Consider the following 23,677-nt stretch of genomic DNA (forward strand, 5'->3'; position numbering starts at 1 on the left):
ACGCTGTTTCCTTCTGATTGCTTCTTGGAGAGTCCTAAGAAGTAGGGCTCTGTTGTACAGTCAGGACTTTAATTTCAAAGTTTAAATCAAGAGATTTTACAATAATAAGTCATTGGAATTAGATGTTGGCTTTCTTGGTCTGAACTGATTGGAATTTGCAGTGTATGATCTCTAATATTGCATGGCACTGTCACTGTTGAAATGAATTTATACTTTAACTCACTTTATACACTTGGTTTCTGCTTGTTAGAAACTAGGGTCTCTTCTCCAAAAATAAATATTTTCACTTGTGGAGATGTGATATTTCTGGAGTAGATAAACTCTAGAAATACTTGTTTCCTGTGTAGTTAAATGTTTTTTATCGTCTTAAAATACGGCCGATAGTAATTTGTGAAATGTTATTTTAACAGGTAAACAATGTAGACTTCACAAATATCATAAGAGAAGAAGCTGTCCTCTTCCTGCTTGACCTCCCAAAAGGAGAAGAAGTGACCATATTGGCTCAGAAGAAGAAAGACGGTGAGTTACTTTCAGGAAATGGAGAAAATAAACCTGGAGATACACTGGATTACTTAAAAAGGAATTTTTATGTTAATGTTTTTAATAAATCACTCAAAGCCAAGTGATAAATGACTTTTTTAACTCCACGGATTTTGTCATTTAGGGGCACACAGCCTTTACACTGTGGCGCTTCTTTGGTGGGTCAGTAGTAAAGAATTCTGCCAATTCGAGAGATCTGGGTTTGATCACTGGGTCAGGAAGATCACCTGGAGGAGGAAATGGCAACCCCCTCCAGTATTCTTGCCTGGAGAATCCCATGGACGGAGGAGCCTGGTGATCTACAGTCCATGCGATCACAAAGAGTCAGACACAATTTAGTGACTAAACAACATCATCAGTCTTACACTATCCTTGTTAGCACAGCACAGTAATGGGACCAGCCATAGTCTCTGGTCTTCTGTTTAAGTAAGGTGCCATCCATGGGAAAATTGTATACTCTTCCACACAGAACTGTACTTGGGCAGCTTCTGAATTTTGTATTGATGTTTCTAAAGCAGTATGCTCTGATGTTTGTTGGCATTAATTTCAAGAGAATGACTAATTTTCTGTGATTAAGAAGATGCACTTTTCATTTAGAACAGACTGTCTCTCAAGCTTGGTACTGTTGATGTTTTGGACTAAGTAATGTTGTGAAGGCCGTCCCATGTATTAACACTTCAAGCTGTTTGAGATGTCCTCCCTCTGCTCACTAGGTGTCTGTAGTGCCCACACCTTCTTTCAGCACATGGTTGCTGCTATCAGAAACGTCTCCATGCATGCCAGCCCTCTCACCCAACGGGTACGGGCTTGCCGTCATTTGAGAGCCACAGTTTAGAGAGCAGGAGCGTCTGTGCAGGGCTGAGGTGGGCCTGTTAGGTGACTGAAGCAGGAAGCACATGTGGCTCTGGACTAGTTGCCTGATGGGTGTCTGCAGCAGTTTCCTCATCCAGGAGGGGGGAGTGCCAAGAGTCACCATGTCATGAGCTCATGGTAATGCCCACGAGACAGTATTTAGGAAGGAGCTACTGTTAGTTGGATATGGTTGTTTTTGTCGTTGCTAACGTTATCAATAGAATCTTCACCTAATGTATTCTATTCATATTGATTTCTTTCTCCACTCATTATTGATTACATTTTGTTTCCATTTAGTTTATCGTCGCATCGTAGAATCCGATGTGGGTGATTCTTTCTATATTAGAACCCACTTTGAATATGAGAAGGAATCTCCCTATGGACTCAGTTTTAACAAAGGAGAGGTGTTCCGTGTTGTGGACACTCTGTACAATGGGAAGCTGGGCTCCTGGCTCGCCATTCGGATTGGCAAAAACCATAAGGAGGTGGAACGTGGCATCATTCCCAACAAGAACAGGTATGAGCGCTCCGCTGCGTCTCGCAGAGCATGTTAAGGAATGAGGAAAAGGTTTCAGCCCCACGGGGAGTCTTCACTGTACTCACCATGTCTAAGACTCACCTAGTTTTATAAACTCCTTTCTTTTAATTTAAGCATTAAGGTTTACATTCCATGTGAAGTTCTGTCCAGGGTTTTGACATTGTGTTCCACCACAAGTCTGTGCATTTTGTTCTGTGTTCTTTTGTGTAGAGCTGAGCAGTTAGCCAGTGTGCAGTACACACTTCCCAAGACAGCAGGGGGAGACCGCGCTGACTTCTGGAGGTTCCGCGGCCTGCGCAGCTCCAAGAGAAACCTGCGCAAGAGCCGAGAAGACCTCTCAGCCCAACCAGTCCAGACCAAGTTCCCGGCGTATGAGAGGGTGGTTCTTCGAGAAGGTAGTCTGTTTCCTGCCAACCAGCCTAATATCTTTTAATGTCGGTTTGCCTAAGACAGAAAAAGCATAAACTGTGTTTTTTTCATCTGAATCTTCTCAGCTGGATTCCTGAGGCCCGTAACCATCTTTGGACCAATAGCTGATGTTGCCAGGGAGAAGCTGGCAAGAGAGGAGCCAGATATTTACCAGATCGCAAGTAAGTGGTCTCGATGCAGACTTTCAGTGGGGTTGAGTGTTTCTTTACTAGTTATTACTCTAAAGGTAAATCTGACCCATTCACCTGATAGAAGTAACACTGTTATAAGTGAAAATTTGCTGCTGACCCCATGTGTTTAATTGGAGGGAAACCTGAGTGATGGTGTCCTTTGCCAGGTCCCTCTCCCTTAGCCCACAGTCATGTTTAATCCTGACAATATCCCAGGGCAGCTGTCCGAATGTTCACCCAGAGCTAGGCAAGCTGGGTGCACTGCCCACCTCCCTAGTTGGGGTGTCATGAGGACTACCAGTTAAGTCACACACTCGGCTCTGAACCCAGCTCTTTCTGGCTCCAGCCCAGCCTTTTTAGTCATTTAAGCAAATAGAGAACTCAAATATCAATGTCAGAAGGTAATAGAAGCATGGTTATGCTGTTGGTCACTGCAGACATTTATAGTGCTTTGGTGTTACGTGTAGATATTATGTGTAGATACTGAGGAAGTAGTGCTCTAAATGCCTTACAGGTTTTGCTGGCAGATTCTTTCAGTTTCCTTATTTTAACTAGCATGGTAGTTTAAATCCACAGACTTAGTTACGACCCCTTAGGCCTGCTTTAATTTATATGTAAAAACTTTAAAAACATTTTTCCTAATTAGAAATACACCATTTTGTATTTGGAAAAAATTAGAAAATTAGTTTTGACATATCTCATCATCACCCTAAACTTTACCCTATTGTATTTTTCTCCACCCTCCCCACCCTTCATACTTTTAGGAGGTTTTATACTGTTTAGAAAAGCACATACTCCATTTTCCTTCTTAGTGGATAACTCATTTTTCATTTTATTATCTATTCTATAATCAATCTGGTTTGATTAGCCTTTGTTTTTATAGTTTGTTTCAAATTAATATTTTACCAACACGAGGATGCATAAATCTGTGCAATTTGCTGGGTGTAAACACTCCAGTACATAGCTTTATGTGTGTGCGTGTGTGCGTGTGTGCTGGGTTCATTAGAATTCCTGGAGACGGCTGTACTCCCTGCTGCTGCTGTAGCACTCTGACTGCCCCTGTGGTGCCGTGAGCTCCAGGGACTGGTTTACACGAGCAGGGTGTTGCCTTTGTATTTGTGTTGTATACATTACTTTTCATTTGCTTGCTGGTGAAGCTGAATGAAGACATGTGTGTCCCGAAACTCAGAAGATGCAGACAAATGATAGTAAAATTTGAGCAATTTAGAAAATGTTCACTTCTGATTCTCTACTCAGTTTGTTAGTCTTTTCAGAAGAGATCTTTTTTTGGTTGTGCTTATAGATAGCACTTTGCCTAAAGAAGTTGGTGGTTATAGATAACACCCATCACCAAGCTTAAGTCTTTTAAATTTAGGAAGAACAAGTGTGAAGACCTACAGAGTTCTGTCTTAAGGACTGACGAATGGATTTAATTGGGTTTATTGTACAACCAGGGTCTTACAGAAGGGGTTCAGATCGCTTAGTTATATACCCTCTTTGAATTGAATGAGAGTCTTTGAATTTAAAAACTGGTAGCATTTTCTCCAGCCAGAGCTCCCAGGTGGTTTCCCCGTCATTGCCTGTATCCAGAGGACTGGAAGCTAGCCCTCTCTGTCTTGTGAGAGCATCATTCCCCTGACCCTCAGCCTGACCTCCTCACTTCGTCTCTCCCTCAGAATTGCTGGAACATTTTTTAAAACATGCATCCTTAACAACTCACATCACTTTAAACTTAAATATTTGGACCAAACATATAATTTATAATTGAACTTTCTTGACTTTAATGGAAGCAAGTTCATCAATATTAGTTTTTAAAACTAATCACACTGCATCCAGTGTTGCTCAACTGCTGGGTGGGGGCACCCCTGGAATCATGCACCTGGGGGGAGCGCCTACCTGCCTTCTGGTGTGAAGCTCTGGTGTCACCAGGTGTTCTCAGCCGGGGCAGCCCTAGAGAGGACATGTGGCCACAGCTCTGTCACCGTGGGCCAGGGGGGACACGGGACTGCTGGTGACACCCAGCAGGTGGAGCCCATGGTGTCGTTACTGCCCAGAAGCCGAGGGCCTGGTCTCACCAGTGGAAATCTGATGTTTTGTTTCTCTCCTGACTTGCTGACTAGAAAGTGAACCTCGGGATGCAGGAACTGACCAGCGCAGCTCCGGCATTATCCGCCTCCACACGATAAAGCAGATAATAGATCAGGTATGTTCCTGAAAGTTGACCTGTTCATCTTACGCTGTGGGATGAGTCTTGCTAAATTGAAAGTAAGAGATGGTTTTTCTCAACTTGTTACTGGCATACCATGAGAATATTAAGTCAGAAATTGTAACAGTTGGTGTCAGGGATGGTAAATAGTACTTGCCTCAGAAGATGAGCTGTTATCACCACAGAAAGGGATCCAGTGTCCTCACGTGGGCAGTCTGCGGCTGTCACAGTGGGACAGTTCAGGTTGCCCTTTGGTTCTCAAATGATAGGAATGTGTGTTAAACTTATGTTCACTGTCTGCTTGCAAGTATTGGGGCTGTCTTAAAAGTGAGCTGCCAGGAGAGGTGGTGTAAAATATAAAAATGGGAAAGAATAATCTTTCTAAATTTAATGTATTTCCTGCTATATATGGTTTTAAGTATCTTTGTGCAACTCAATTTATAAATTAAACATTGTGAGTAAGCAAAAAAAAAAAAGTGAGCTCGTTAAGACTTTTGGGCTAGGAAGTATATAGCATTAACTTGACAGTACACCTTTTCCTGACGTGCTCCTGAGACAGTTTGAAGTTAAACATCTGTTCCTGTTGGAACATAGTCTTGGGTAGGATTTCTAAAGGTGATGGCTGTCAGTTACCTGTGTCTGTGTCTGCTTTCTCCTTCTGTCTTTAGGACAAACATGCCTTACTGGATGTAACGCCCAATGCAGTAGACCGTCTGAACTATGCCCAGTGGTATCCAATCGTGGTATTCCTTAACCCAGACTCTAAGCAGGGTGTGAAAACAATGCGGATGAGGTTATGTCCAGAATCTCGGAAAAGCGCCAGGAAGTTATATGAGCGGTCTCATAAACTTCGTAAAAATAATCACCATCTTTTTACGAGTACGTTAAAGGGCTTCTTTCATCTTACAGTTTCTGTGCAGTAATATGTGGGCAAAAATGTTGTTGTGTTTAAATATTAAAACTCACATAACCTTTGCCTGTTATGCTTGCTCTTGTGTTAATGGCAGATGTTGATGGAAAGAAATGGTTTGATGCCAAAACAGACATTTCCAAGGGTGTGTCCTCAGATATCATCTGTCAGAGAACTCAGTGGTGGAGGCTGAACTCTAAGCAGTGTTGAGTGAATTCTTATTTGGTGGCAGTGTTCTAACCAGAGAACAATGCTGTTGTCTGTTTTCAGCTACAATTAACTTAAATTCAATGAATGATGGCTGGTATGGGGCACTGAAAGAAGCAATTCAACAACAACAGAACCAGTTGGTATGGGTTTCTGAGGGAAAGGTAAGAAGTTTCCTATTATTAACCCATTTGATAACTCATATATAAGAGAAGCCTTTGAGACACCGTTTTCTACTTGGACCAACGTACTGGAGGAATCAGGGGCTTTAGTGTCTAGGTCTTCACAAATTGCATGTGGGGTTATGGAATTCATTTTGGTAGTAAAGGATTTGGAAGTTTCCTGCCCCACTGAGCTACCATCCGGCAGTGTTCTCTGTCTCAGAATTCTTGATGTGGAAGAGCAGGGCTGAGCTCCCAACTCCACCCACCTGACCAAGAATGAGTGTGAACCTGGCTTCCTTCCTCCTCTGGAAATAAGGGGCTGAATGGGCTCGATGAGGGTCCCCAAAGTGCTGTCCTCTGCATGTGAGATCCAGGACTTGTCTGGAGGAAAAGGCAGAGAATGGGCAGGGCCCACTGTCCTGAGACCCGGCCCTGGGGCAGCATGGACACACAGCAGCGTGGTAGGGGCTGGAGGGGCTGCAGTGCGGGACCTGGCTCTGCTGCCTGCTGCAAGCATGGCCCTGAGTCCGTCCCTGAGGGATTTCTGCATCAGTACCTGTTAACTAACATCCCTGAGACACACTGGAAAAGTCAGGTTACGCAGCCCAGACTTTTGGCTTTGTATTCTGGTGTTCTGTACAGTAGCATGCACTGCCTTTTGCTGTTGGCCTGTCTGGGCTTCTAGCAGTTCTTAATGGCACAGGATGTTGATTTTGTTGGGAGCTAATACTTTTCTCAGAATACACAGTTAAAGAACTTATTGTTATAAATGTGTTTTGCCTTCAGATGAATACATTATTAGTGTGTTTCTGCTGCTAGGGAAAGTTGAGAATGTCTCTTCTATTTTGTTTCTGTATTTCCTCGTCGGCTTGTTTCTGCTGTGTTTTCCCCTGCACGCTCCCCCTGCCCCTGCCTGGCTGTGGCCCCTGAGGCCAGTGCAGTGCATGCTGCATGCTCAGGATCCCTGCTTCCTACCTGGAAGACACCACCTCTTCGAGAAGAGATGTCCTAATGCTGGCATCTGGAGGTGCTGTTAGCTGCTCCCACCCATAGTCACGTGTCAGTACCACTCACATGCGATCATGAGACCCCCCCTGACCACTGACGTGTCAGCCGGGAACTTGATAGATAGAGGTGGAGCAACTCACTGCAGCACTTCCCACCGACATACTTACTAACTTATTTACTCTGTGGCCTTGGGTGAGTATGATCACCTCCACTCCATACTAACCATCCAGGACAACACAATTCCGCTAGCAGCCTTTGTCAGCTAGACTGTTAGCACTAGCTATTACTTTATAAAAGCACAAAATATACTTGCCTACCTATCTGAGAGGTTTTTTTATTCCACAAATCTTAGTTTTCTGTGAGTTCTCTGATATTACTGTGTGCTTACTTTGCTTGGATTTTAAAATGAAGGTCTAACTCCCAACTATTTTTGTGTGTGAGGAAAATTAATAAAACCTAATTAAAATGACCTATATTAATAGGTCTCGTAAGTCATTTACAATTAGAATAATAGGTTGATGCATTTTGTAAATCAGAAAAGGTCTTAAAATTTAAATCAAGTTTGACTTATGCCCCCCCTTCCACTCTAGTAATAATAGATTCTTAAACTAAGAGATTCTATTTAGTTAAAGAGATTCTTAAACTAAACAGATTCTCTTCATTTCCACCCTGAACTCCCCTGAGTTAATTACTTCCACCTAGTTTCCAGGAAAAGTTCCTCTCTGCAGTTCTGATGGTCTTGTATGTTCCCTACTGAACCAAGAAAAGTCATCCTGGGGCTTTCTTAACAGGAGGCATATGTCATCTCTGGCTCCAAGCGCTTGGTTCTTGCTCCTTGTGCATTTCATACCCTGCAGCAGATCAGAGAGTTCTGAGTTGCTCAACCCTAGGGCCGTAAGTACTGCCCCGACTGGCCCCTGGGTTATAGTCTTGCAGGCTTTGCAAGTGCAGATTAGAGTGGAGAGAGCAGGCATGTTTTGCTGTGGGAGAGACTCCGCCCATCATCCCTGGCTTTCAAACTGCTGGTCAGGGACAGCTGGTTTTTCCCACCTAGAAGAGGCGTTCAGGATCAGGCTCCTGCAGAGCCATGATCAAGACTGGGGGCAGTGCTATTCAGGCGGCTCAGGCCTTGTCTGTCCGTGCTGGTAGAATTCTGCGTTCCGCATCTTCCAGCTCTCGAGCCATACCCCACCTCTGGGTCTTCCAGGGCAGGGAGTGGCTGTCGTGTGTGGTCCAGGCAGTAGCTTCACATCAGTGTGCGCTGACAGCCTATTGTTCCTGTTCCCTCAGATGACTTGTGTGTTCTCTCTCACTGGCTCAGGAGACATTCGGTGGAGCCTGGAGCCGACTCAGCTCTTAATCCTGTGTAGGGCATTGTTCCTGCGTCTCCCGCTGCCCGCCCCCCCCTCCACTAGACACTGACTGCATCTGTGCAGAGTTATGTTTTAACAGCAGTTCCTAGTGAGGCTGCCCGCACTTAGCTGATGCTTTTCCATTGTGTTTTATAAAAGCTCTAGGGCCAAATACCAACTTTTAAAAAGTAGTGTTTCTTCATATATACATAAGGTCTTTTACTCAGCTTGAACTGTGGCGTTTATCTCCTAGTTAGTCTCATGCGCGATGTTCTGTTAGTCGGTGTGTCTTTGTTTCTGTGAGCTTGGCCTGGCCACATCCCCCTCTTCACCCTGCTCTGGGCTGACAGGCTAGCAATTGACTAGGTTCCACGAACCAGAGGAGGGCCAGGGCTCCTTTGCTGTCTTCTGGGGCTGGACATCAGGGTCCAGTGTTGTCACGGCCAGCCAGCCAACCTCACTCATCCAGGCCCTTCAGATATCCGAGGGTGCTCTGTGTGTCCGCATGTGTGCTTGTGAAGTCTTCTTGACCTTTTCAGCAGAAGCCTCTAGACATAGCTGTGATTTCTCCGAGGACAAGTATCTTTTTCAGTCCCCTTGTGAAATAAAGGCCATCTCTTACAAAACTACTGAATAAAATTTTTAATTTACTTTTATTTGACCCAGGCGGATGGTGCTACAAGTGATGACCTTGATTTGCATGATGATCGTCTGTCCTACCTGTCAGCCCCAGGTAGTGAATACTCAATGTATAGCACGGACAGTAGACACACTTCTGACTATGAAGACACAGATACAGAAGGCGGGGCCTACACTGATCAAGAACTAGATGAGACCCTAAATGATGAGGTGGGGACTCCCCCGGAGTCTGCCATTACCCGGTCCTCTGAGCCTGTCAGAGAGGACTCCTCTGGAATGCATCCTGACCACCAGGCATATCCTCCCTACTCACCACAAGCGCAGCCACAGCCAGGCCATAGAATAGACTCCCCTGGATTTAAAACAGCCTCTCAACAGGTAAGCAGCAGCATCAATGTTCTGCAGGTGGAGGTACTTTATCAAAGTCTAGGATGTGGTGACTGACTTAAAGAATGTGGTGTCCTTTCTCCAGGTTAAGATTTAATCTCTAATTTCACTTGAGAATACCAGGGACTTAATTCTAAACTTTGTGTGTTTAGAATCTCACACAGCAGTATACTGAAATTTAAAAATTCAGGACATGAGGTCACAGTTTTTTTACTCAGCACACTTACGATGTATGTCTATCAACCACTATAAATGGAAATGGGGAGTTAGCAGTGAACAGAAGCATTATATTTAAAATATTTTAAACACTTCACAGAAAGCAGAAGCCTCATCTCCAGGCCCTTACCTTTCGCCTGAAACAAACCCGGCAGCATCAGCCTCTGCTGTTAATCCTCACGTAGACTTAACTAATGTCAGACTGGAGGAGCCGAGCCCAGCTCCCCCCTCCTCTGACTCACCACACGCCGACTCTTTACGAGCTTCAGGCACTGAGGCCACTCACGTGCAGCTCAGAGGTCCAGAGCCGTCCCTGTCGTCGCATGTGGGCCCAGCAAAGGTACCTGTGCCACGGGGGCTGCCCTCACCCGCTGCTCCCCGTCAGCCTGCCACATGAGCACGTCTGCTTTCCCTCGAGTGTCCTCTGCTTTTACTGTGGGCTCAACACCATGTTCTCAAATCACTACGAGTCATCTGGTTCTGCAGTCTGCATGGCTTCCAGTGGTGCCTGATTCTTTAAATAGGCCTTTTAATTGGGATTGGTACCTAATACTTTTATAGGTTTTTTAATGTTTGGCTTTTAGAATCTTACAAAATTTCTTAATATATCATTTCAGATCCATTGTAAACTGCTTTATGTTTTCTAAACTATTATGTCCATAAGTTTTCTTTATGATTTATTTTTAGTGTCCCAATCAAGTGGAATCAACAGCTGAATGCATTAATTTTCTACTAAACTTCATTTAGTGTCGATACATGCTGAAACATAAAAGCCCCTACTTGCGTTATAAATTTTGAGCTTTCACTTAAACTTGCTTTCTCCACTAATCTCTTTCTGTCCTGGTAATAAAGGGTAGAACATGTCGTTTCTGTCTCTCACTAGACTAGGATTTGAAGCCAGCCTGTGTCCTTAATGCGTAGCTGTTTACACAGGTGTACAGGAAGGACCCCTACCCCGAGGAGACGATGAGACAGAACCACGTCTTGAAGCAGCCGGCTGCGGCTCACCCTGGGCAGAGGCCAGACAAGGAGCAAGGCCTGAGCTACGAGCCGCAGCCTCCGTACACAGATCGACAGGCTGGCAGGGAGTTGGAGCAGCCTGCATACAGATATGATGCCTCTAGCTACCCGGAGCAGTTTGCTCGGAACTATGACCACCGTCTGCGCTATGACGACCGCCTCCTCGCCTACGAGGAGCAGTGGCCCTACTACGACGACAAGCAGCCCTACCAGCCCCGGCCTCTTGATGGTCAGCCTCCCACAGAGCCCACAGAACGAGGGTATTTCCCCCGTTTTGAGGAGCCAGTGCCCCTGTCCTATGAAGGCCGAGCGCACTACGACCCACTGCCCAGGACCTCTACCTTGCGGCACGAAGAGCCGCCTGCCCCCGCCCCTGGGTACGACGTGCACGGAAGGTACCGGCCTGACACGCAGCCCTACTCCACTGCTGGCCCCAAGGCGCCCCCTGAGCCCAAGCCGTACTTGGACCAGTACCCTCGGAGTTACGAGCCAGTGCCTGCCCAGGGCTTCCCCTCCAGGGCAGGCCCAGGCCACTACGAGCCACTTCACAGCACCGTGCTCACTCCGCCACTTGGCCCCTCGTCCCAGCACAAGCCCGAACTCCCGCCCACAGGCACCAAACCCCTGCCTCCACCCCCAGCTCCAGCTGAGGAGGAGGAAGACCCAGCCATGAAGCCACAATCTGTGCTCACCAGAGTGAAGATGTTTGAGAACAAGAGGTCTGCTTCCATGGAGAACAGGAAGGATGAGAGCCATTCCACTAGTTTCAAGGTAAAGATGTGATCACTGTTTCCGTGCCTTGTGTGCAGAACACATTCAGTGATGAATGTGCAACACGCCTAAGTGACACCTGTTTTCTCTCGATCTCTGCCTAAGGATGTGTGTCTTCTTTCTCTGCAGCCCCCAGAAGTCATGTCAAAACCGGCAGGTGCTCCTGTCCCAGGTCCGAAAGCCCCCGCTCCGAGTCAGCTCAGTGAACACGACAGAGCAGCACATAGGTGGGAACAAGCCCCAGCTGGGGAGGGGCGGGGAGGTAGGGGATTTGCTGGTCTTCACTTGAAATCTGCCGTGTCCCCACTAAAACAGTGGTCTTAGAAAGACAAATAACTTCATTTTATCTTCTGCAGCACATCTTTGTTATCCTTTCCATAAACAAATCTGAAAACAATTTTCTAGCAAATTTCTAACATATGCTAATATACAATTTTAGAGCCCTAACTTCTGAAATATGTTTTTAGTTTAACAGTGCTGTTGGCACACAGGCTGTTTTTAGCGACAAGAAAACAGATAGCTGTGAACTAAATTTCTTTTTTTTTTTCTTTAATTTTTGGCTGTACTGTGTGGCATGTGGGATCTTAGTTCCCTGAGGAGGAACAGAGTCCATGCCTGCTGCAGTGGAACTCTGAGTCGTAACCACTGCACCTCGGGAAGCCCAAACATAATCTCTTAGTGAGCATGTAGCCTGTGGCACGTGCCTGCCATGGCCAGGAGCACGGTCAGCACCAGGATGACTGGGTGGAATGAGGCTTCGGGGGCCCTGCTGTGCATGCTCCCCACTGTGGCTGCCCCTGCTGTTGCTGAGTGATGGGCTGCATTTCAGCAGTTCTCTGGCTGAATGTTTGATTCACTTTTGTGCTTGTAATAAAGAGGGAACTACTGTCTAATTTGTACATTTTCTTCTGGTTTTCCTGATGCCTAGTGCTTGTCATGCAAATGTAAACTACTACGGTGTCTCCTTTAGCTGGGATCATTAGCAGATAAGCTCTTCTACACGGAGTAAATGTGTAATAACTGAAAGCTTAGCCCTCCTTCTTGGTGTGAAACCTGGTTTATCTGTTTTTGATGCTGAGTTCCTGAATTACCCAGCAGGGCCTAAGTAACAATACCTCACTTTGCTAATAGTTGACTTCCTTTGCCGCGTGCTTCCCCCATCATTGTCTAGCTCCTTCCTTACCTGAGGATCGTCTATTGATCCTGGCATCAAGGTCTTAAATTCTCAGTCGTTCTGACAATGGTGCACGTGCTGGAGCTCCCCACTGTCTGCTTTCCCTTCTGTCTTTTCTCTGATAAGCTGCTTCTAACCAGGTGGTTGTCAAGCTCAGTAGATGGGTTATGTTAGGAGAAGGCTGCCCTTCTCCTAACGTGTGTGAGTGTGTGATATGTGTGGATGTGGGGTCCAAGTTTTGGCCTTGATGGCTGCCCCGCTCAGCTAGGTCACGAGTAGTCAGGGTGTCAATGGAAGGTCAGAGGTGCCTATTCTGTTCTCCTTGTCAGGTTAACATCTCAAAAGTTGTTTCATTTATCATTCATTGTCAGGATCCCTGAACCACAGAGGCCTCACATGAAGCCACCTGAAGACATCGTTCGGGCAAATCACTATGACCCTGAGGAGGATGAGGAGTACTACCGGAAGCAGCTCTCCTACTTCGATCGGAGAAGCTTTGAGGCCAAGCCTCCCGCCCATGTCCCCACTAGCCACCTCTCGGAGCCCACCAGGCCAGCTCACCCCCAATCTCAGCCACAGTTTGCTGGTTACTCTTCCAAGTGAGTCACTTCATTTCAGACGTTAAATTTTCAAAGTTAAGATGAAACAAAGGATCACTTGCATCAAGTGGAGCCAGTCACACAAAGTTCAGTGTGTTCTGAAGGGAAATGTTAGCTGTGTCATACTTACTTGATTTCTGTGGGTGCTAAGCAGTTTAGCATGTATGCTATCCAGCCTGGGGTATGTAGCTTTGTTCTTAGACCCTGGCGTCATCTGTGAGAGGTTCTTATATTAGAAAAGATGTTAAATGTCAAAAGAGTTCTAAGGGTCTGACTGCTTTGACAAAGGTAAGAGGGTGAGCATTTAAGAGACTGACCTTGAAGTCCCTCCTTCCCATATGGCACACTCAGTGCTGCTTCTCATCATTCTTTTTGGTTTTTGTTCTTAAAATATAAAAGCAGGCTATGCTAGGGAGTGACGTTGTTTGAGGGAAAATACTGAAGAGTTGTTTGGTTTTTTCCCAAGGCAAGAACAAACTTGCCTTCTATCATTGTTTCAGCTTGAGGGGACTTAGTGACTGCTGGTCCAGTTGTCAACGTGGGGTGCTGTGAAGGGAGCAGCATGGGGACTGAGCTCTGAGGTCCTGCCCATCATCTTCCTGTTCCATGCTGCATCCTTCTGTTTGCTTGTCTACTGGGCCTCTGGTTGCTTTTCTTTTTTGTGGATTTTGCTGGGTTACAAACTACAAGCTCACTTGTGCCTCTGTGGGGTTCCTATGTTGTGTGTGGTCTGGTTCTGCCTCTGATTGAGTCCTGACTGGTGGTGAACTTGTTCTGAGAATGGAGTGTATAATCCCACGCAGGCACAGGTGGGCCCATACCTGAGCAGAACAGACTCACAATAATGAAGACAGACGTGGATGTGTTACAAGGAAGTCGTTTACACAGTGGTGGTAAGCAAGTCCTAAGTCAGCAGGAAAGGGAAATTTGGAGCCATGTCTGAGCTCAGAGAGGTTGTTAATGTCCTTTTAAAAAGCTTCCATCTAGATAGTCTTTTGGGACACCTGCAGTAGTGGTGTTTGGTTCAGTAACTAGGACTATTAACTACTAGGACTGATTCAGTGTAGCCAAGTTGAGACATTAACATAACATGAGGCAGAAACATAGTTCTGTTTGTGGCAAATTTAGATTGACAGTTTTCTTTGACTTTGCTCTTGTGCTGACTTTGCCATCACCTAAATTTCTTGCCTCTTAGACTAGCTCTGACTGCTGGTCCAGGAGCATCCATGTAAGACACTAGTGTGGGCTATGCGCGGGCCCGTTGCAATGCACACGTGGCAGACTTCCCGTCATCCTAAGGGTGTAGTTTTTTGAGCTGACCATGTGACTGGACTGCAACCAGAAACGGAACATTCCAAGTTCTGTGCTATTGTGTGTGTGTGCGCAAAGCAGGTGCAGCGGGACTCTGCAGTGCTCAGGTGGCAGCACTGCAATTCTGGGTCCTGTTGTAAAGATTCTTCTTTGTGAATTTTACGTGTTCCCATATGAACAGTTGGCAATCTGGAAAAAAAGCAGCATACATGGCACAGTTTGGTTTAAATGAGTCTTAAAATCAAGCAATGTTTGCTCCTCTAGGAATTGCTAAACAGAGAATGGATCTGGTAAATCAAGGGCAGATTTAAAGTCCACAGTGTCCATGTTCCTGAACACAGCAGAGTCCTGTCCCTTAAATGCTGTTTTTGGCTGCTTTGGGGCAGAGTTTGAAGAGCTGGGACAGAAACTGTGTGGCCCAAGAAACCGAAACATTTCCTGCCCAGCCATTAGCAAAAACGCCTGCTAGCCCCTGCCTCATCCTCTGGTGCCCAGCTAATGCCTTAGATGCAAAAGCAGATGGGAATCTAAGGAGGATTTAAGCCAATAAATGTTTCTTCAAAATACTGCCAAGACTTTGTTAAACTTGCCAACCATTAAAATTTTTTGTGAACAACTATCTTCAATATTACGAATGTACCTGAAATTTCATCTGCCTTTTGGCGCCATCTTCTGGATGTCTTACTAATATTCTTACTGTATCTGTAGTGTCTTCACATCTCTGGTGCTGATGACGGCTTAACTTAGTTTGTGTAGTTTGGTTGAGTACCCATACTCGTGGGGGATAAATTATGAAATTCTCAATTGAAAGCAAACAACTTAGGGATGCCTGGAAGAATGGGAAGTTCTTTGGTAATGTGCATCCATCTTCAAGGTGTTGATGTGTCCTCACTTTTTCACAGGGGGAAGGCTGCTGAGGCTGAAGCTGTGGACAGGTCGTTCGGGGAGAAGCGCTATGACCCGCTGCAGGCGACGCCCCCCCCTCCGCCGTTGCCCACTCAGTACAGCCAGGGTGCTCACCCCAGCCCCAACACAGCTCTCGGCCTCCAGGCGCACACCAAGGGGCCGCACGGTGAAGGTAGATGGCTCAGGAGTGGGCAGACGGCGGTTACAGTCAGACTTACAAGGCTACAGTTAGCCTCATACTTTCTAAGTAAAAGTGGGTACATGTAAGACAGACATACTTGAAACCTATGGGCTTAGGACCGTGAAAATTAAGGATTTTGTTAAAAGTACATCTTTTTCATGACTGTTGCCTTTTAGCTAGATAGATTTTATTCTGCCTAACACAGCTCAATTTCTGTCCGTGGAGCTTACCGGTATGTCCAAAACTAAATGAAGGGTGGGTGGTTTATAAAAATCATGGTGACATCCCTCCTCACACGAGGTGTCTCAGCAGGGCCATCTTGGGGGTGTCCCTGCGTGTCTGCCTGTGTCTTGTCCTCCACACCTGTGATCAGTAAACTGTCTCCTTCACCCATGCCAACCCTCGCCCAAGGCACCCCACCCCCCCCTTCCTGCTTCCTTCAGCTTTCTCCTGCGTCTCAGCAAGTGCACCTCTTCTGAGCCATCATACCATCGTCTTTCCAGCCCACAGCCCAGACACCCTGGGAGGCCTGTAGCCCCACCCCCACCCCCTCTGGTGCCTTCACAGGACACACACAGCTCACGTCTCCTGCTCACATCCCACTGCTGCAGATGGTGCTGCTCTGTAGTCATAGAAGTTCACTCTCAGGGCTGTGATTTGATGTTACTGTATGCTAGGATTTTCTTTACACACTGTCATGTCTACAGACAAAGTTTAACTTTTTACTCTCCAAACCTTATGCCTTTTTGTTTTGTTTCGTTTTTTGCTGGTTTTTTTTTTTTGCCTCTCTGCAATGTCTGGGACGTGCAGTGCAGTGTGAATAGAAGCGATAGTAGCACACCTCTTTTGCTCCAGCTCCCACTTTGGGAGAGCAGATGGGCAGTGTGTGACTTCTCTGGGTGCCCTTCATTAGTTTAGAATGTCCCTTCTAGTTTGCTGAAAACATTCTATCAACTGACTTTATGTGCAGTTGCCCTCGGTATCCACAGGACACCCCAACTTTGCGTGTACACAATGAAATCCATGGATGCACAAGTCCCTTGGTGGGACTGGTGCAATACAGCGCCCACCCCCCACTTGGGCTGCACATCTGAGGCTACAGAAGGCCAAATGCAGGATCCTCCTGTAGAGGATCCTATGATTTATTTCCTTTATTCTGTTCTGTGATAAATCATATTACTATGCTCACAAGAAATTGGGGTTTATAATTTTCTTGTCCTTGTCTGGTTTTGGTATCAAAGTTGTACTAGTCTCTTGAGAGCTGGGAGAGGTTTCCTCTTACTCTCATTCCTGGGAGAGTGTGTCAAAACACTGATACTAATTATTTCATAGAATGCAGTTGGTGTTCTTTTACACTGCCACCAGCTGTACAGAAGGTTCCTGACTTAATGACGCTTTCATTTTACTGCAGTGCAAAAGCAAAACACACTCAGTAGAAACTGTACTTTAAATTTCAGTCTTTTCCCAGGTTAGTGAGTAGTACAATCCCTTGTGATGCTGAGCAGTGGCAATGAGCAGAGCCCCAGTCAGACGCCCCATCACAGGGGTGAACAACTGACACCCTTACAGCTGTCCTGCACCCAGACAGCCAGTTTGTTTTTTACTCTCAGGACATTATTCAGTAAATCACATGGGATACTCACCTTGCTGCTGTAACACTCCCAGGGGAATTGAAGAAGCTCTGTACATGGAAACTCTTGTTAGTGCACATCTTTGCCAGGACTTGGTACCACCACACTTTTAATATTTCACAAATTCAGAGGATGTGAAATCGTATTGTTTTGGTTTTTAATTTTCCTAATTAATAGTGATGTTGCTGTGATTACTGGTTTAGTCTGGTTTTCACTTGTATTTTTGCCTGTTCAGTTTTTTGTCTGTTTTCCTATTGGTTGATTCTTGCTTATGGACATACAGGTTTTTTCCTCCTAATTTTTATCAATTATGCATGTTATAAGTAGCTTCTCCCAATCTGACTTTTCTTTTTTGACTTTAATTATGGTGAGTTTTGTAGTGCTGATTTAACATGGACACATTTGTCATTCTGCTTCTGATTTGTTATGGACACTGGAGTGGGGTTCCTCCGATGCCAGTCTCCGGAGGCACAGCCCCAACTCCAGGTGCATCAGCGCTGTCCCAGCTATCACACCATGCTTTCTCCTGCTCCCTCAGGATCACACACGGCCACCAGGGTCATGTGGTCCTCAGACTGGCAACCAGCCCCAGGCACTGACTCCACGCCAGGACCAGTTACAGTGGGAGAGACAATCAGGTGGTGATGTTGAAGCTTGTTTCAGGAAGGAAAGGCATTTTGGTTTCTATTTTCTGTTGGATGAAAAATGTTTCAAGATTTATTCCTAGAGACCAAGTTTAGAATCACAGATACCATAGTCTCCACAGAACATTACTTGTTGATACTTTGATGAGCAAATTGTTCATCCAGGTGGATTTATGCTTGGCCTGTTGTAACATCTTTTCCATCTCACCAACCATTATAGTCAGTAAGAGATGGATTTCTGTTTTTATTCACGCCACTGAATATACTTTTTACTTATTGAAGTATAGTTGACTTTATATAGTCAGTATTTTTACAAATTAAATTATTTTCAGAAATTTTTGAAATACTTCTCTGCATGTTTTTTTAGGTAGTGCTATGTCGTTGGATTTTCAGAACTCATTAGTGTCCAAACCGGACCCACCTCCATCTCAGAATAAGCCAGCAGCTTACAGACCAGCCCCCCGAGAGGATGCTGTCCAGTCTGCTTTTTACCCCCAAAAGAATTTCCCAGAGAAAGCTCCAGCTAATGGGGTCGAACAGACACAGAAAACGGTCACGCCAGCATACAATCGATTCACACCAAAACCATACACAAGCTCTGCACGGCCATTTGAACGCAAGTTTGAAAGTCCTAAATTCAACCACAATCTCCTGCCGAATGAAACCACACACAAACCTGACTTATCCTCCAAAGCTCCCGCTTCTCCAAAAACCCTTCTGAAGTCTGCGCAGCCTCCTGAGTTTGACAGTGGTGTGGAGACCTTCTCTGTCCACACAGACAACAAGCTGAAATACCAAGTAAACAGTGTTAGCACAGGGCCGAGAGCAGTGCCCGTGAGGTAAGAGTCTTGTCTTTGCCCCGCCTGGTGATCGGCCTCATGTGAGTCAGGTGTAGTTGGGGTACTTGCCTGATGATCTCAGCTCAGACTTGATGATGAGTGGCGCTATGCCAAACGCTAGAACCACTGCCATAGCAGGGATTCCGCAGAGATGATGTCAGTGCCGTCCAGAAGCCACTGCTCATGTGACTCGGCCATCCTCACTCACTGTCCCTGCTGTGTAAAAAACCAGGTTGAGGGACACTGCAGCTCATTTAGCATGACATGGCCCCTATCTGACCTCTGACCTCCAGCTGGGGAGGCACATTTGGAGAGTGTCTGAGAAAGAGTTTTGTTTCCTTACCCACTGTTCATTTGCAGCAACGGTAAAAAGACGCTTTGTTAAATTAACAGTTGTGGTCAGATGGTGAGCAGATGAGAAGAAGCCCGCTTGCCTGGGGCCGGCTCCCTGAACCCCTCCCTTGTCTTCACTGTGACAGCCTCCCTCAGCCGCTGATGCAGAGGGACAGTCAGGGACGCCTGCAAGCTGCCCCTGGAGCAGAGGGACAGTCAGGGTCCTGAAAGAGCAGACCCACCCCTGCCTCTGGCCGCTTAGGAGTGAGGCTGCAGGCCCTCACACTTGGCTTCATTTTATCCACCTATCTTGCTGCTCACCTTTAGTCCTGGCTCAGAACTTAACTCTGGGAGATTCCCAAAGCCCCCACTTTTGAAGGAGAATTGGTACCGCATCCTCTCTGCCTTGTGTGACCACACAAACGGGCTGGCCCCTCTCCATGTGTCTGCCTGCACCAGGGTCTTCATGTCTTCATGGAACTGGTTGTCTGTGCTCTGGGTGGGAAGGGAAATGTGTGCACACCAGAAGTCCACAGTAGAGAGAGAGAAGGGCCAGTGAGAGTATATTCTGTCATGTCTAAGATGCCACTGTTGCCTTACATATCACTAAGAAGGAAAAAACAAGCTATCAAAGCATGATGTGCCATCAATTTTAAAACACCAGCTTCACGGATGTAAGATGTTGGGTGAGCAGTGTATCAGGCTGTGTGTGTTCTGGTTGCAAAACTTGTCTGGGACGTGTATGCTTAGTTACCCCAGTGGTAGGATCTGTCATTGAAACTTCACTTACTAAAGTAACTTAATGATGTGGAGAAATAGGCTTGATTAGCACAGCCATGGGAGCTTCTCTGTGTCACTAGCAATGTACTTCATTGGCTGTTTCTGAACTCAGTCCCTCAGCCGTGGAGGAGGAGGAAGATGAAGACGGTCATACAGTGGTGGCTACTGCCCGTGGCGTGTTTAACAGCAATGGTGGGGTGCTGAGCTCCATTGAGACTGGTGTCAGCATCATCATCCCCCAGGGAGCCATTCCCGAGGGGGTGGAACAGGAGATCTACTTCAAGGTCTGCCGCGACAACAGCATCCTGCCGCCTTTGGACAAAGAGAAGGGTGGGTGCGCACCTCAAGCAGCCTGCATGCTCTTGCAGGCATATCAGGCTGTGAGACAGGATATCTGGCTGCCGTCAGGTTCCTTCTGCTGAGGAGGGGCCTGCCAGCCAGTCCTGGCTGCCCTTCCCCAGATTCATCTGTGAGTCCCTTACCCTTGGCAGCTCTAGAGGTGGATTAGGTAACAGGTAACACCCACTCCAGAGGCCTCGCTCAGAGCAGCTGCCTGCTGGTGCAGGTAAAGCTGTTGGATCAGCCCTCGTCACCCCCAGACCCCGCACAGGGAGGCTGCATCCCCAGTGGCTGCCGCAGCTTCTGCCTTAGTTTTTTCACAGTCTTCCTGGGTCAGTCAGGATGACACAAGAATGAACCATGTTACAACTCTTCTAGAGTATTTTAGCATTGTTTGCTTGTTTCCTTAAATAGATCATTTTCACTCACTTAACTCTGTAGCAAACACAACATTAAAAACGTAAGGCACAAGTGACCTCTGTAAAACATTTACGTGTGTCTCATACCATCAGGACCCTGCGGCCACCAGCAGCGTGCTGCTTTTCAGCACCTGACACATGGCTGCTTTAACTGAGATGGGCTAGATGTTCCAGAGATGTAGTAAATTGCTCACTTTTTAAAACAATGTTTTGGATATATTAGGTTATATAAACTACTAAAATTGACATCACCTGTTTCTTTTTACTTTGTAACGTGGCTACTGGGAAACGTTAAATTACATCTGGAATGTTATGTTTCTCTTGGTCAGCACAACTCAGAGAACTAACCCCCTTTTGGCTTTAAGGCCTGTGGTTAGGAGAAGGGTGAGAAGACTGTCCAGAAGGAGGTAGCTGTCTAACCTCTTCTCCCTGCTCTCCCCTCCCCCAGGTGAGACCCTGCTGAGCCCCCTAGTGATGTGTGGGCCTCATGGCCTCAAGTTCCTGAAGCCCGTGGAGCTGCGCCTACCACACTGTGCGTCCATGACTCCTGACGGTTGGTCTTTTGCTCTAAAATCATCCGACTCCTCGTCGGGTACGCTGTCTTCTCTCTGTCCTTTGGGGCTTTGGGTGCTGTCGTTGATTGAGCCTGGGCTGATGGCGCTACCCACACTGATCATGAGCCAATCGCCCTCCATTCCTCTGGCCTTGTAGGCATCACCGGTGTTGTGGAGTTTCCTTGTGGCACATCTGTCATAAATGAGAAGGGCAAGGTGGGGAAGCCTCTGCCTGTTAACATGGATGGTTTGGCCAAAAGTGGACAGTATCATGATGGTCAACAAAATTATCTGTCAAAATTTCTAAGATGTGGTGGGAGAATTGATACTGTCCTGCATACATAGGGATTTTCACTTTCTTACAGAAAGGACTTAGGTAATAACTTGGTTTTGGTTACTATTCTTTAATTTCTCAATGTACAAAGTGTATATATATTACTTTGTAGAGTGTGTGTTTGTATACACATACACTAGAGAAACTTGAAAGATAAAAGACCTTCCACTGTGATCATACTTGGCCATGGTTTTTCCATGTAAAACCCTAAATACTTCTGTAATACACTATCTTAAAATGGCTTTTTGCTGTCAAGATCATGAATTTCAAGGCTTCCATTGCATTTTCACATTTCTCACTTCCTTGGGTGACTAAGTCAGTTAGAACTTTCTATAGTTTTGGTATACTTTTCTATAGTTTTGGTATAGATCACTTTACAATTTAAAAGTCCTTCTGAATTTTTGATAAATCAGATGATCCATTATGCACTTTTAATTTGGTACAGTATGAGTAAAAGTTTTATGGTGTAAAGAGCATATTTTAATACTATCTAACATAAAATACTACATATATTCACAAGTTCCCCATTTTCTGGGAAAAGTTAATTTTTACGTAGTAAATATTAAAGCTGTTTCTTCAGGGCCTCCACCAAGAACATTGTATTAGCCTAGTTTGAGATAGTGAATTGACATTAGTAAGTTACATTTAAAATGTTTATCCTGCAAGTCAGTATCCAGGTCTCAGTATGGGCTGTGACTGTCCTTGAATCTAAAAAATGTTTAGAGGCCTAACTGTAAGTGAAAATTAGTATGCTTCAAATAGTTCACCTTGTGCCATAAAACACGTTATTTTTTTAGATTGAAACAACTTTTTCCTGTGTTAAATTTGAATACTTACACCTGGAAGAGAAATGTGCTTCCGCGTAATTCTGTATGACTTCGGAATGCTTTTCTGCTATAAATTTCTTTTTTAAAAAGTCAAGGGTAGATTTTGATAGCTACTGACTTAATCCAAGAAAAACGAGCATACTGAAAAGAATTTTGAACCTAAAGATAGTTACAACAACTCTGAGGAAAACCTTATCTCAGTGCCTGAACAATTTGTTGTCTGCAGTATTACATAAACCTACATGTATCTTTGAATTGAACTCCTCTGAACTCATGTGATCCATGACATTGCTGAGGTAATGGACAGCCTAGCTACAGTCTGAAGGTTCTGTGGGGTGTTTGAGAGTCTCCCTGGCTTCTAGATGCCAGCTGGGACCCCAAAATCGCCTCTGGACACCATCCCCTGGGGGTACAACTGCCCCTGGTGAATAACTGTTGCTGTGCAGGCAGCAACTTTGACAGTGACTTACTGTAGGCTTCCCTGGTCGTTTAGACTAAAGAATCTGCCTGCAACGTAAGAGACACAGGTTCGATCCCTGCATCAGGAAGATCCCCTGGAGAAGGGAATGGCAACCCACTCCAGTATTCTTGCCTAGAGAATCCCATAGACAGTAGGCTACAGTCCATGGGGTCACAAAGAGTCGGACACAACTTGAGTGATTAACACCAGCACTACCATGGACACAGGAGACAACAGACCATCCCAAGCCTTCATGCCGAGTCCACTGCCAGGGCTGCTTAGCTGCAACTGTGAATGTCAAGTCACCTGATTAAGGGCCCAGGCGGCTTCAGTCTCACACAGCTCACTGACTTGGAAGCTTCATGATGGTTTTTCTGTACAGCCAGAGAAGGCTGAGAATCTCTGGCCCAATCTCACTTTTTTTATTTTGGGTAGAGGGAAAGAGGGTCTTTTGGTGGGGTGTGTGGAGGGGAATGGGGGGGTTCCCTGTGGGATCTAGTTCTCTGACCAGGGATGGAATCCATACTTCTTGCAGTAGGAGCAGAGTCTCAACCACTTGGACCACTCCAGAATTCCCAGGGAAGAGAGTCTTTAAGAACCAAATTGAGGATTTCATTTGGTGTGTCAAGTGTGAGAAATGTGTTCTTATACTCAGCTCAAATGGAGTGATCATACAATTAGTCCAGACTTTTGAAAGTGAAAGAAGAGTACTTTTAATGAGTGTTTGGACTTGGACAAACTGGAACTGTCCCAGGCATATAATCACCCTGACTTGTATTTATTTTTTAAAAGGCATGTACTTAACTAAAATCTGCAACAGCTTTTGGGTCATTCAATTCCACTGGGTCTGCAATGAAATAAAAAGCACTAAGAGCTTTGGTGCAAGTGCAGTATGCTAAAGGAATAGAGGGAAATTGTGTCTAAATGTTTTATTTGC

The 23,677-nt window shown here is 45.7% G+C and overlaps 1 protein-coding gene and 1 long non-coding RNA gene across 4 annotated transcripts in view; one reads left to right on the top strand and one right to left on the bottom strand.

Annotated features, from left to right (window-relative positions):
- TJP1 (tight junction protein 1) overlaps nucleotides 1-23,677 on the top strand; it is a 341,213-nt gene that overhangs the window by 315,976 nt on the left and 1,560 nt on the right. For both annotated transcript variants that reach the window (XM_070477665.1, XM_070477664.1), the window contains 16 exons: nucleotides 411-519; nucleotides 1,690-1,909; nucleotides 2,141-2,325; nucleotides 2,425-2,520; nucleotides 4,650-4,732; nucleotides 5,404-5,614; nucleotides 5,916-6,016; nucleotides 9,043-9,393; nucleotides 9,719-9,958; nucleotides 10,552-11,409; nucleotides 11,539-11,636; nucleotides 12,955-13,182; nucleotides 15,396-15,571; nucleotides 18,223-18,694; nucleotides 19,920-20,137; nucleotides 21,014-21,157. In XM_070477665.1, coding sequence (XP_070333766.1) covers nucleotides 411-519; nucleotides 1,690-1,909; nucleotides 2,141-2,325; nucleotides 2,425-2,520; nucleotides 4,650-4,732; nucleotides 5,404-5,614; nucleotides 5,916-6,016; nucleotides 9,043-9,393; nucleotides 9,719-9,958; nucleotides 10,552-11,409; nucleotides 11,539-11,636; nucleotides 12,955-13,182; nucleotides 15,396-15,571; nucleotides 18,223-18,694; nucleotides 19,920-20,137; nucleotides 21,014-21,157 — 3,790 coding nt within the window. The remainder of the gene's footprint in view (nucleotides 1-410; nucleotides 520-1,689; nucleotides 1,910-2,140; nucleotides 2,326-2,424; nucleotides 2,521-4,649; nucleotides 4,733-5,403; nucleotides 5,615-5,915; nucleotides 6,017-9,042; nucleotides 9,394-9,718; nucleotides 9,959-10,551; nucleotides 11,410-11,538; nucleotides 11,637-12,954; nucleotides 13,183-15,395; nucleotides 15,572-18,222; nucleotides 18,695-19,919; nucleotides 20,138-21,013; nucleotides 21,158-23,677) is intronic.
- LOC110124728 (uncharacterized) overlaps nucleotides 18,357-23,677 on the bottom strand; it is a 41,650-nt gene continuing 36,329 nt past the window's right edge. The window contains exon 3 of one of the 2 annotated variants that reach the window (XR_002309865.2): nucleotides 18,357-18,910. This is a non-coding gene — a long non-coding RNA (uncharacterized lncRNA). Of the gene's footprint in view, nucleotides 23,588-23,677 lie in introns of both variants that reach the window. The other variant, XR_002309867.2, reaches the window with a different exon arrangement.

The sequence above is a fragment of the Odocoileus virginianus genome, chromosome 16 (assembly GCF_023699985.2).
Source record: "Odocoileus virginianus isolate 20LAN1187 ecotype Illinois chromosome 16, Ovbor_1.2, whole genome shotgun sequence".
NCBI classification, from domain to species: Eukaryota; Metazoa; Chordata; class Mammalia; order Artiodactyla; family Cervidae; genus Odocoileus; species Odocoileus virginianus.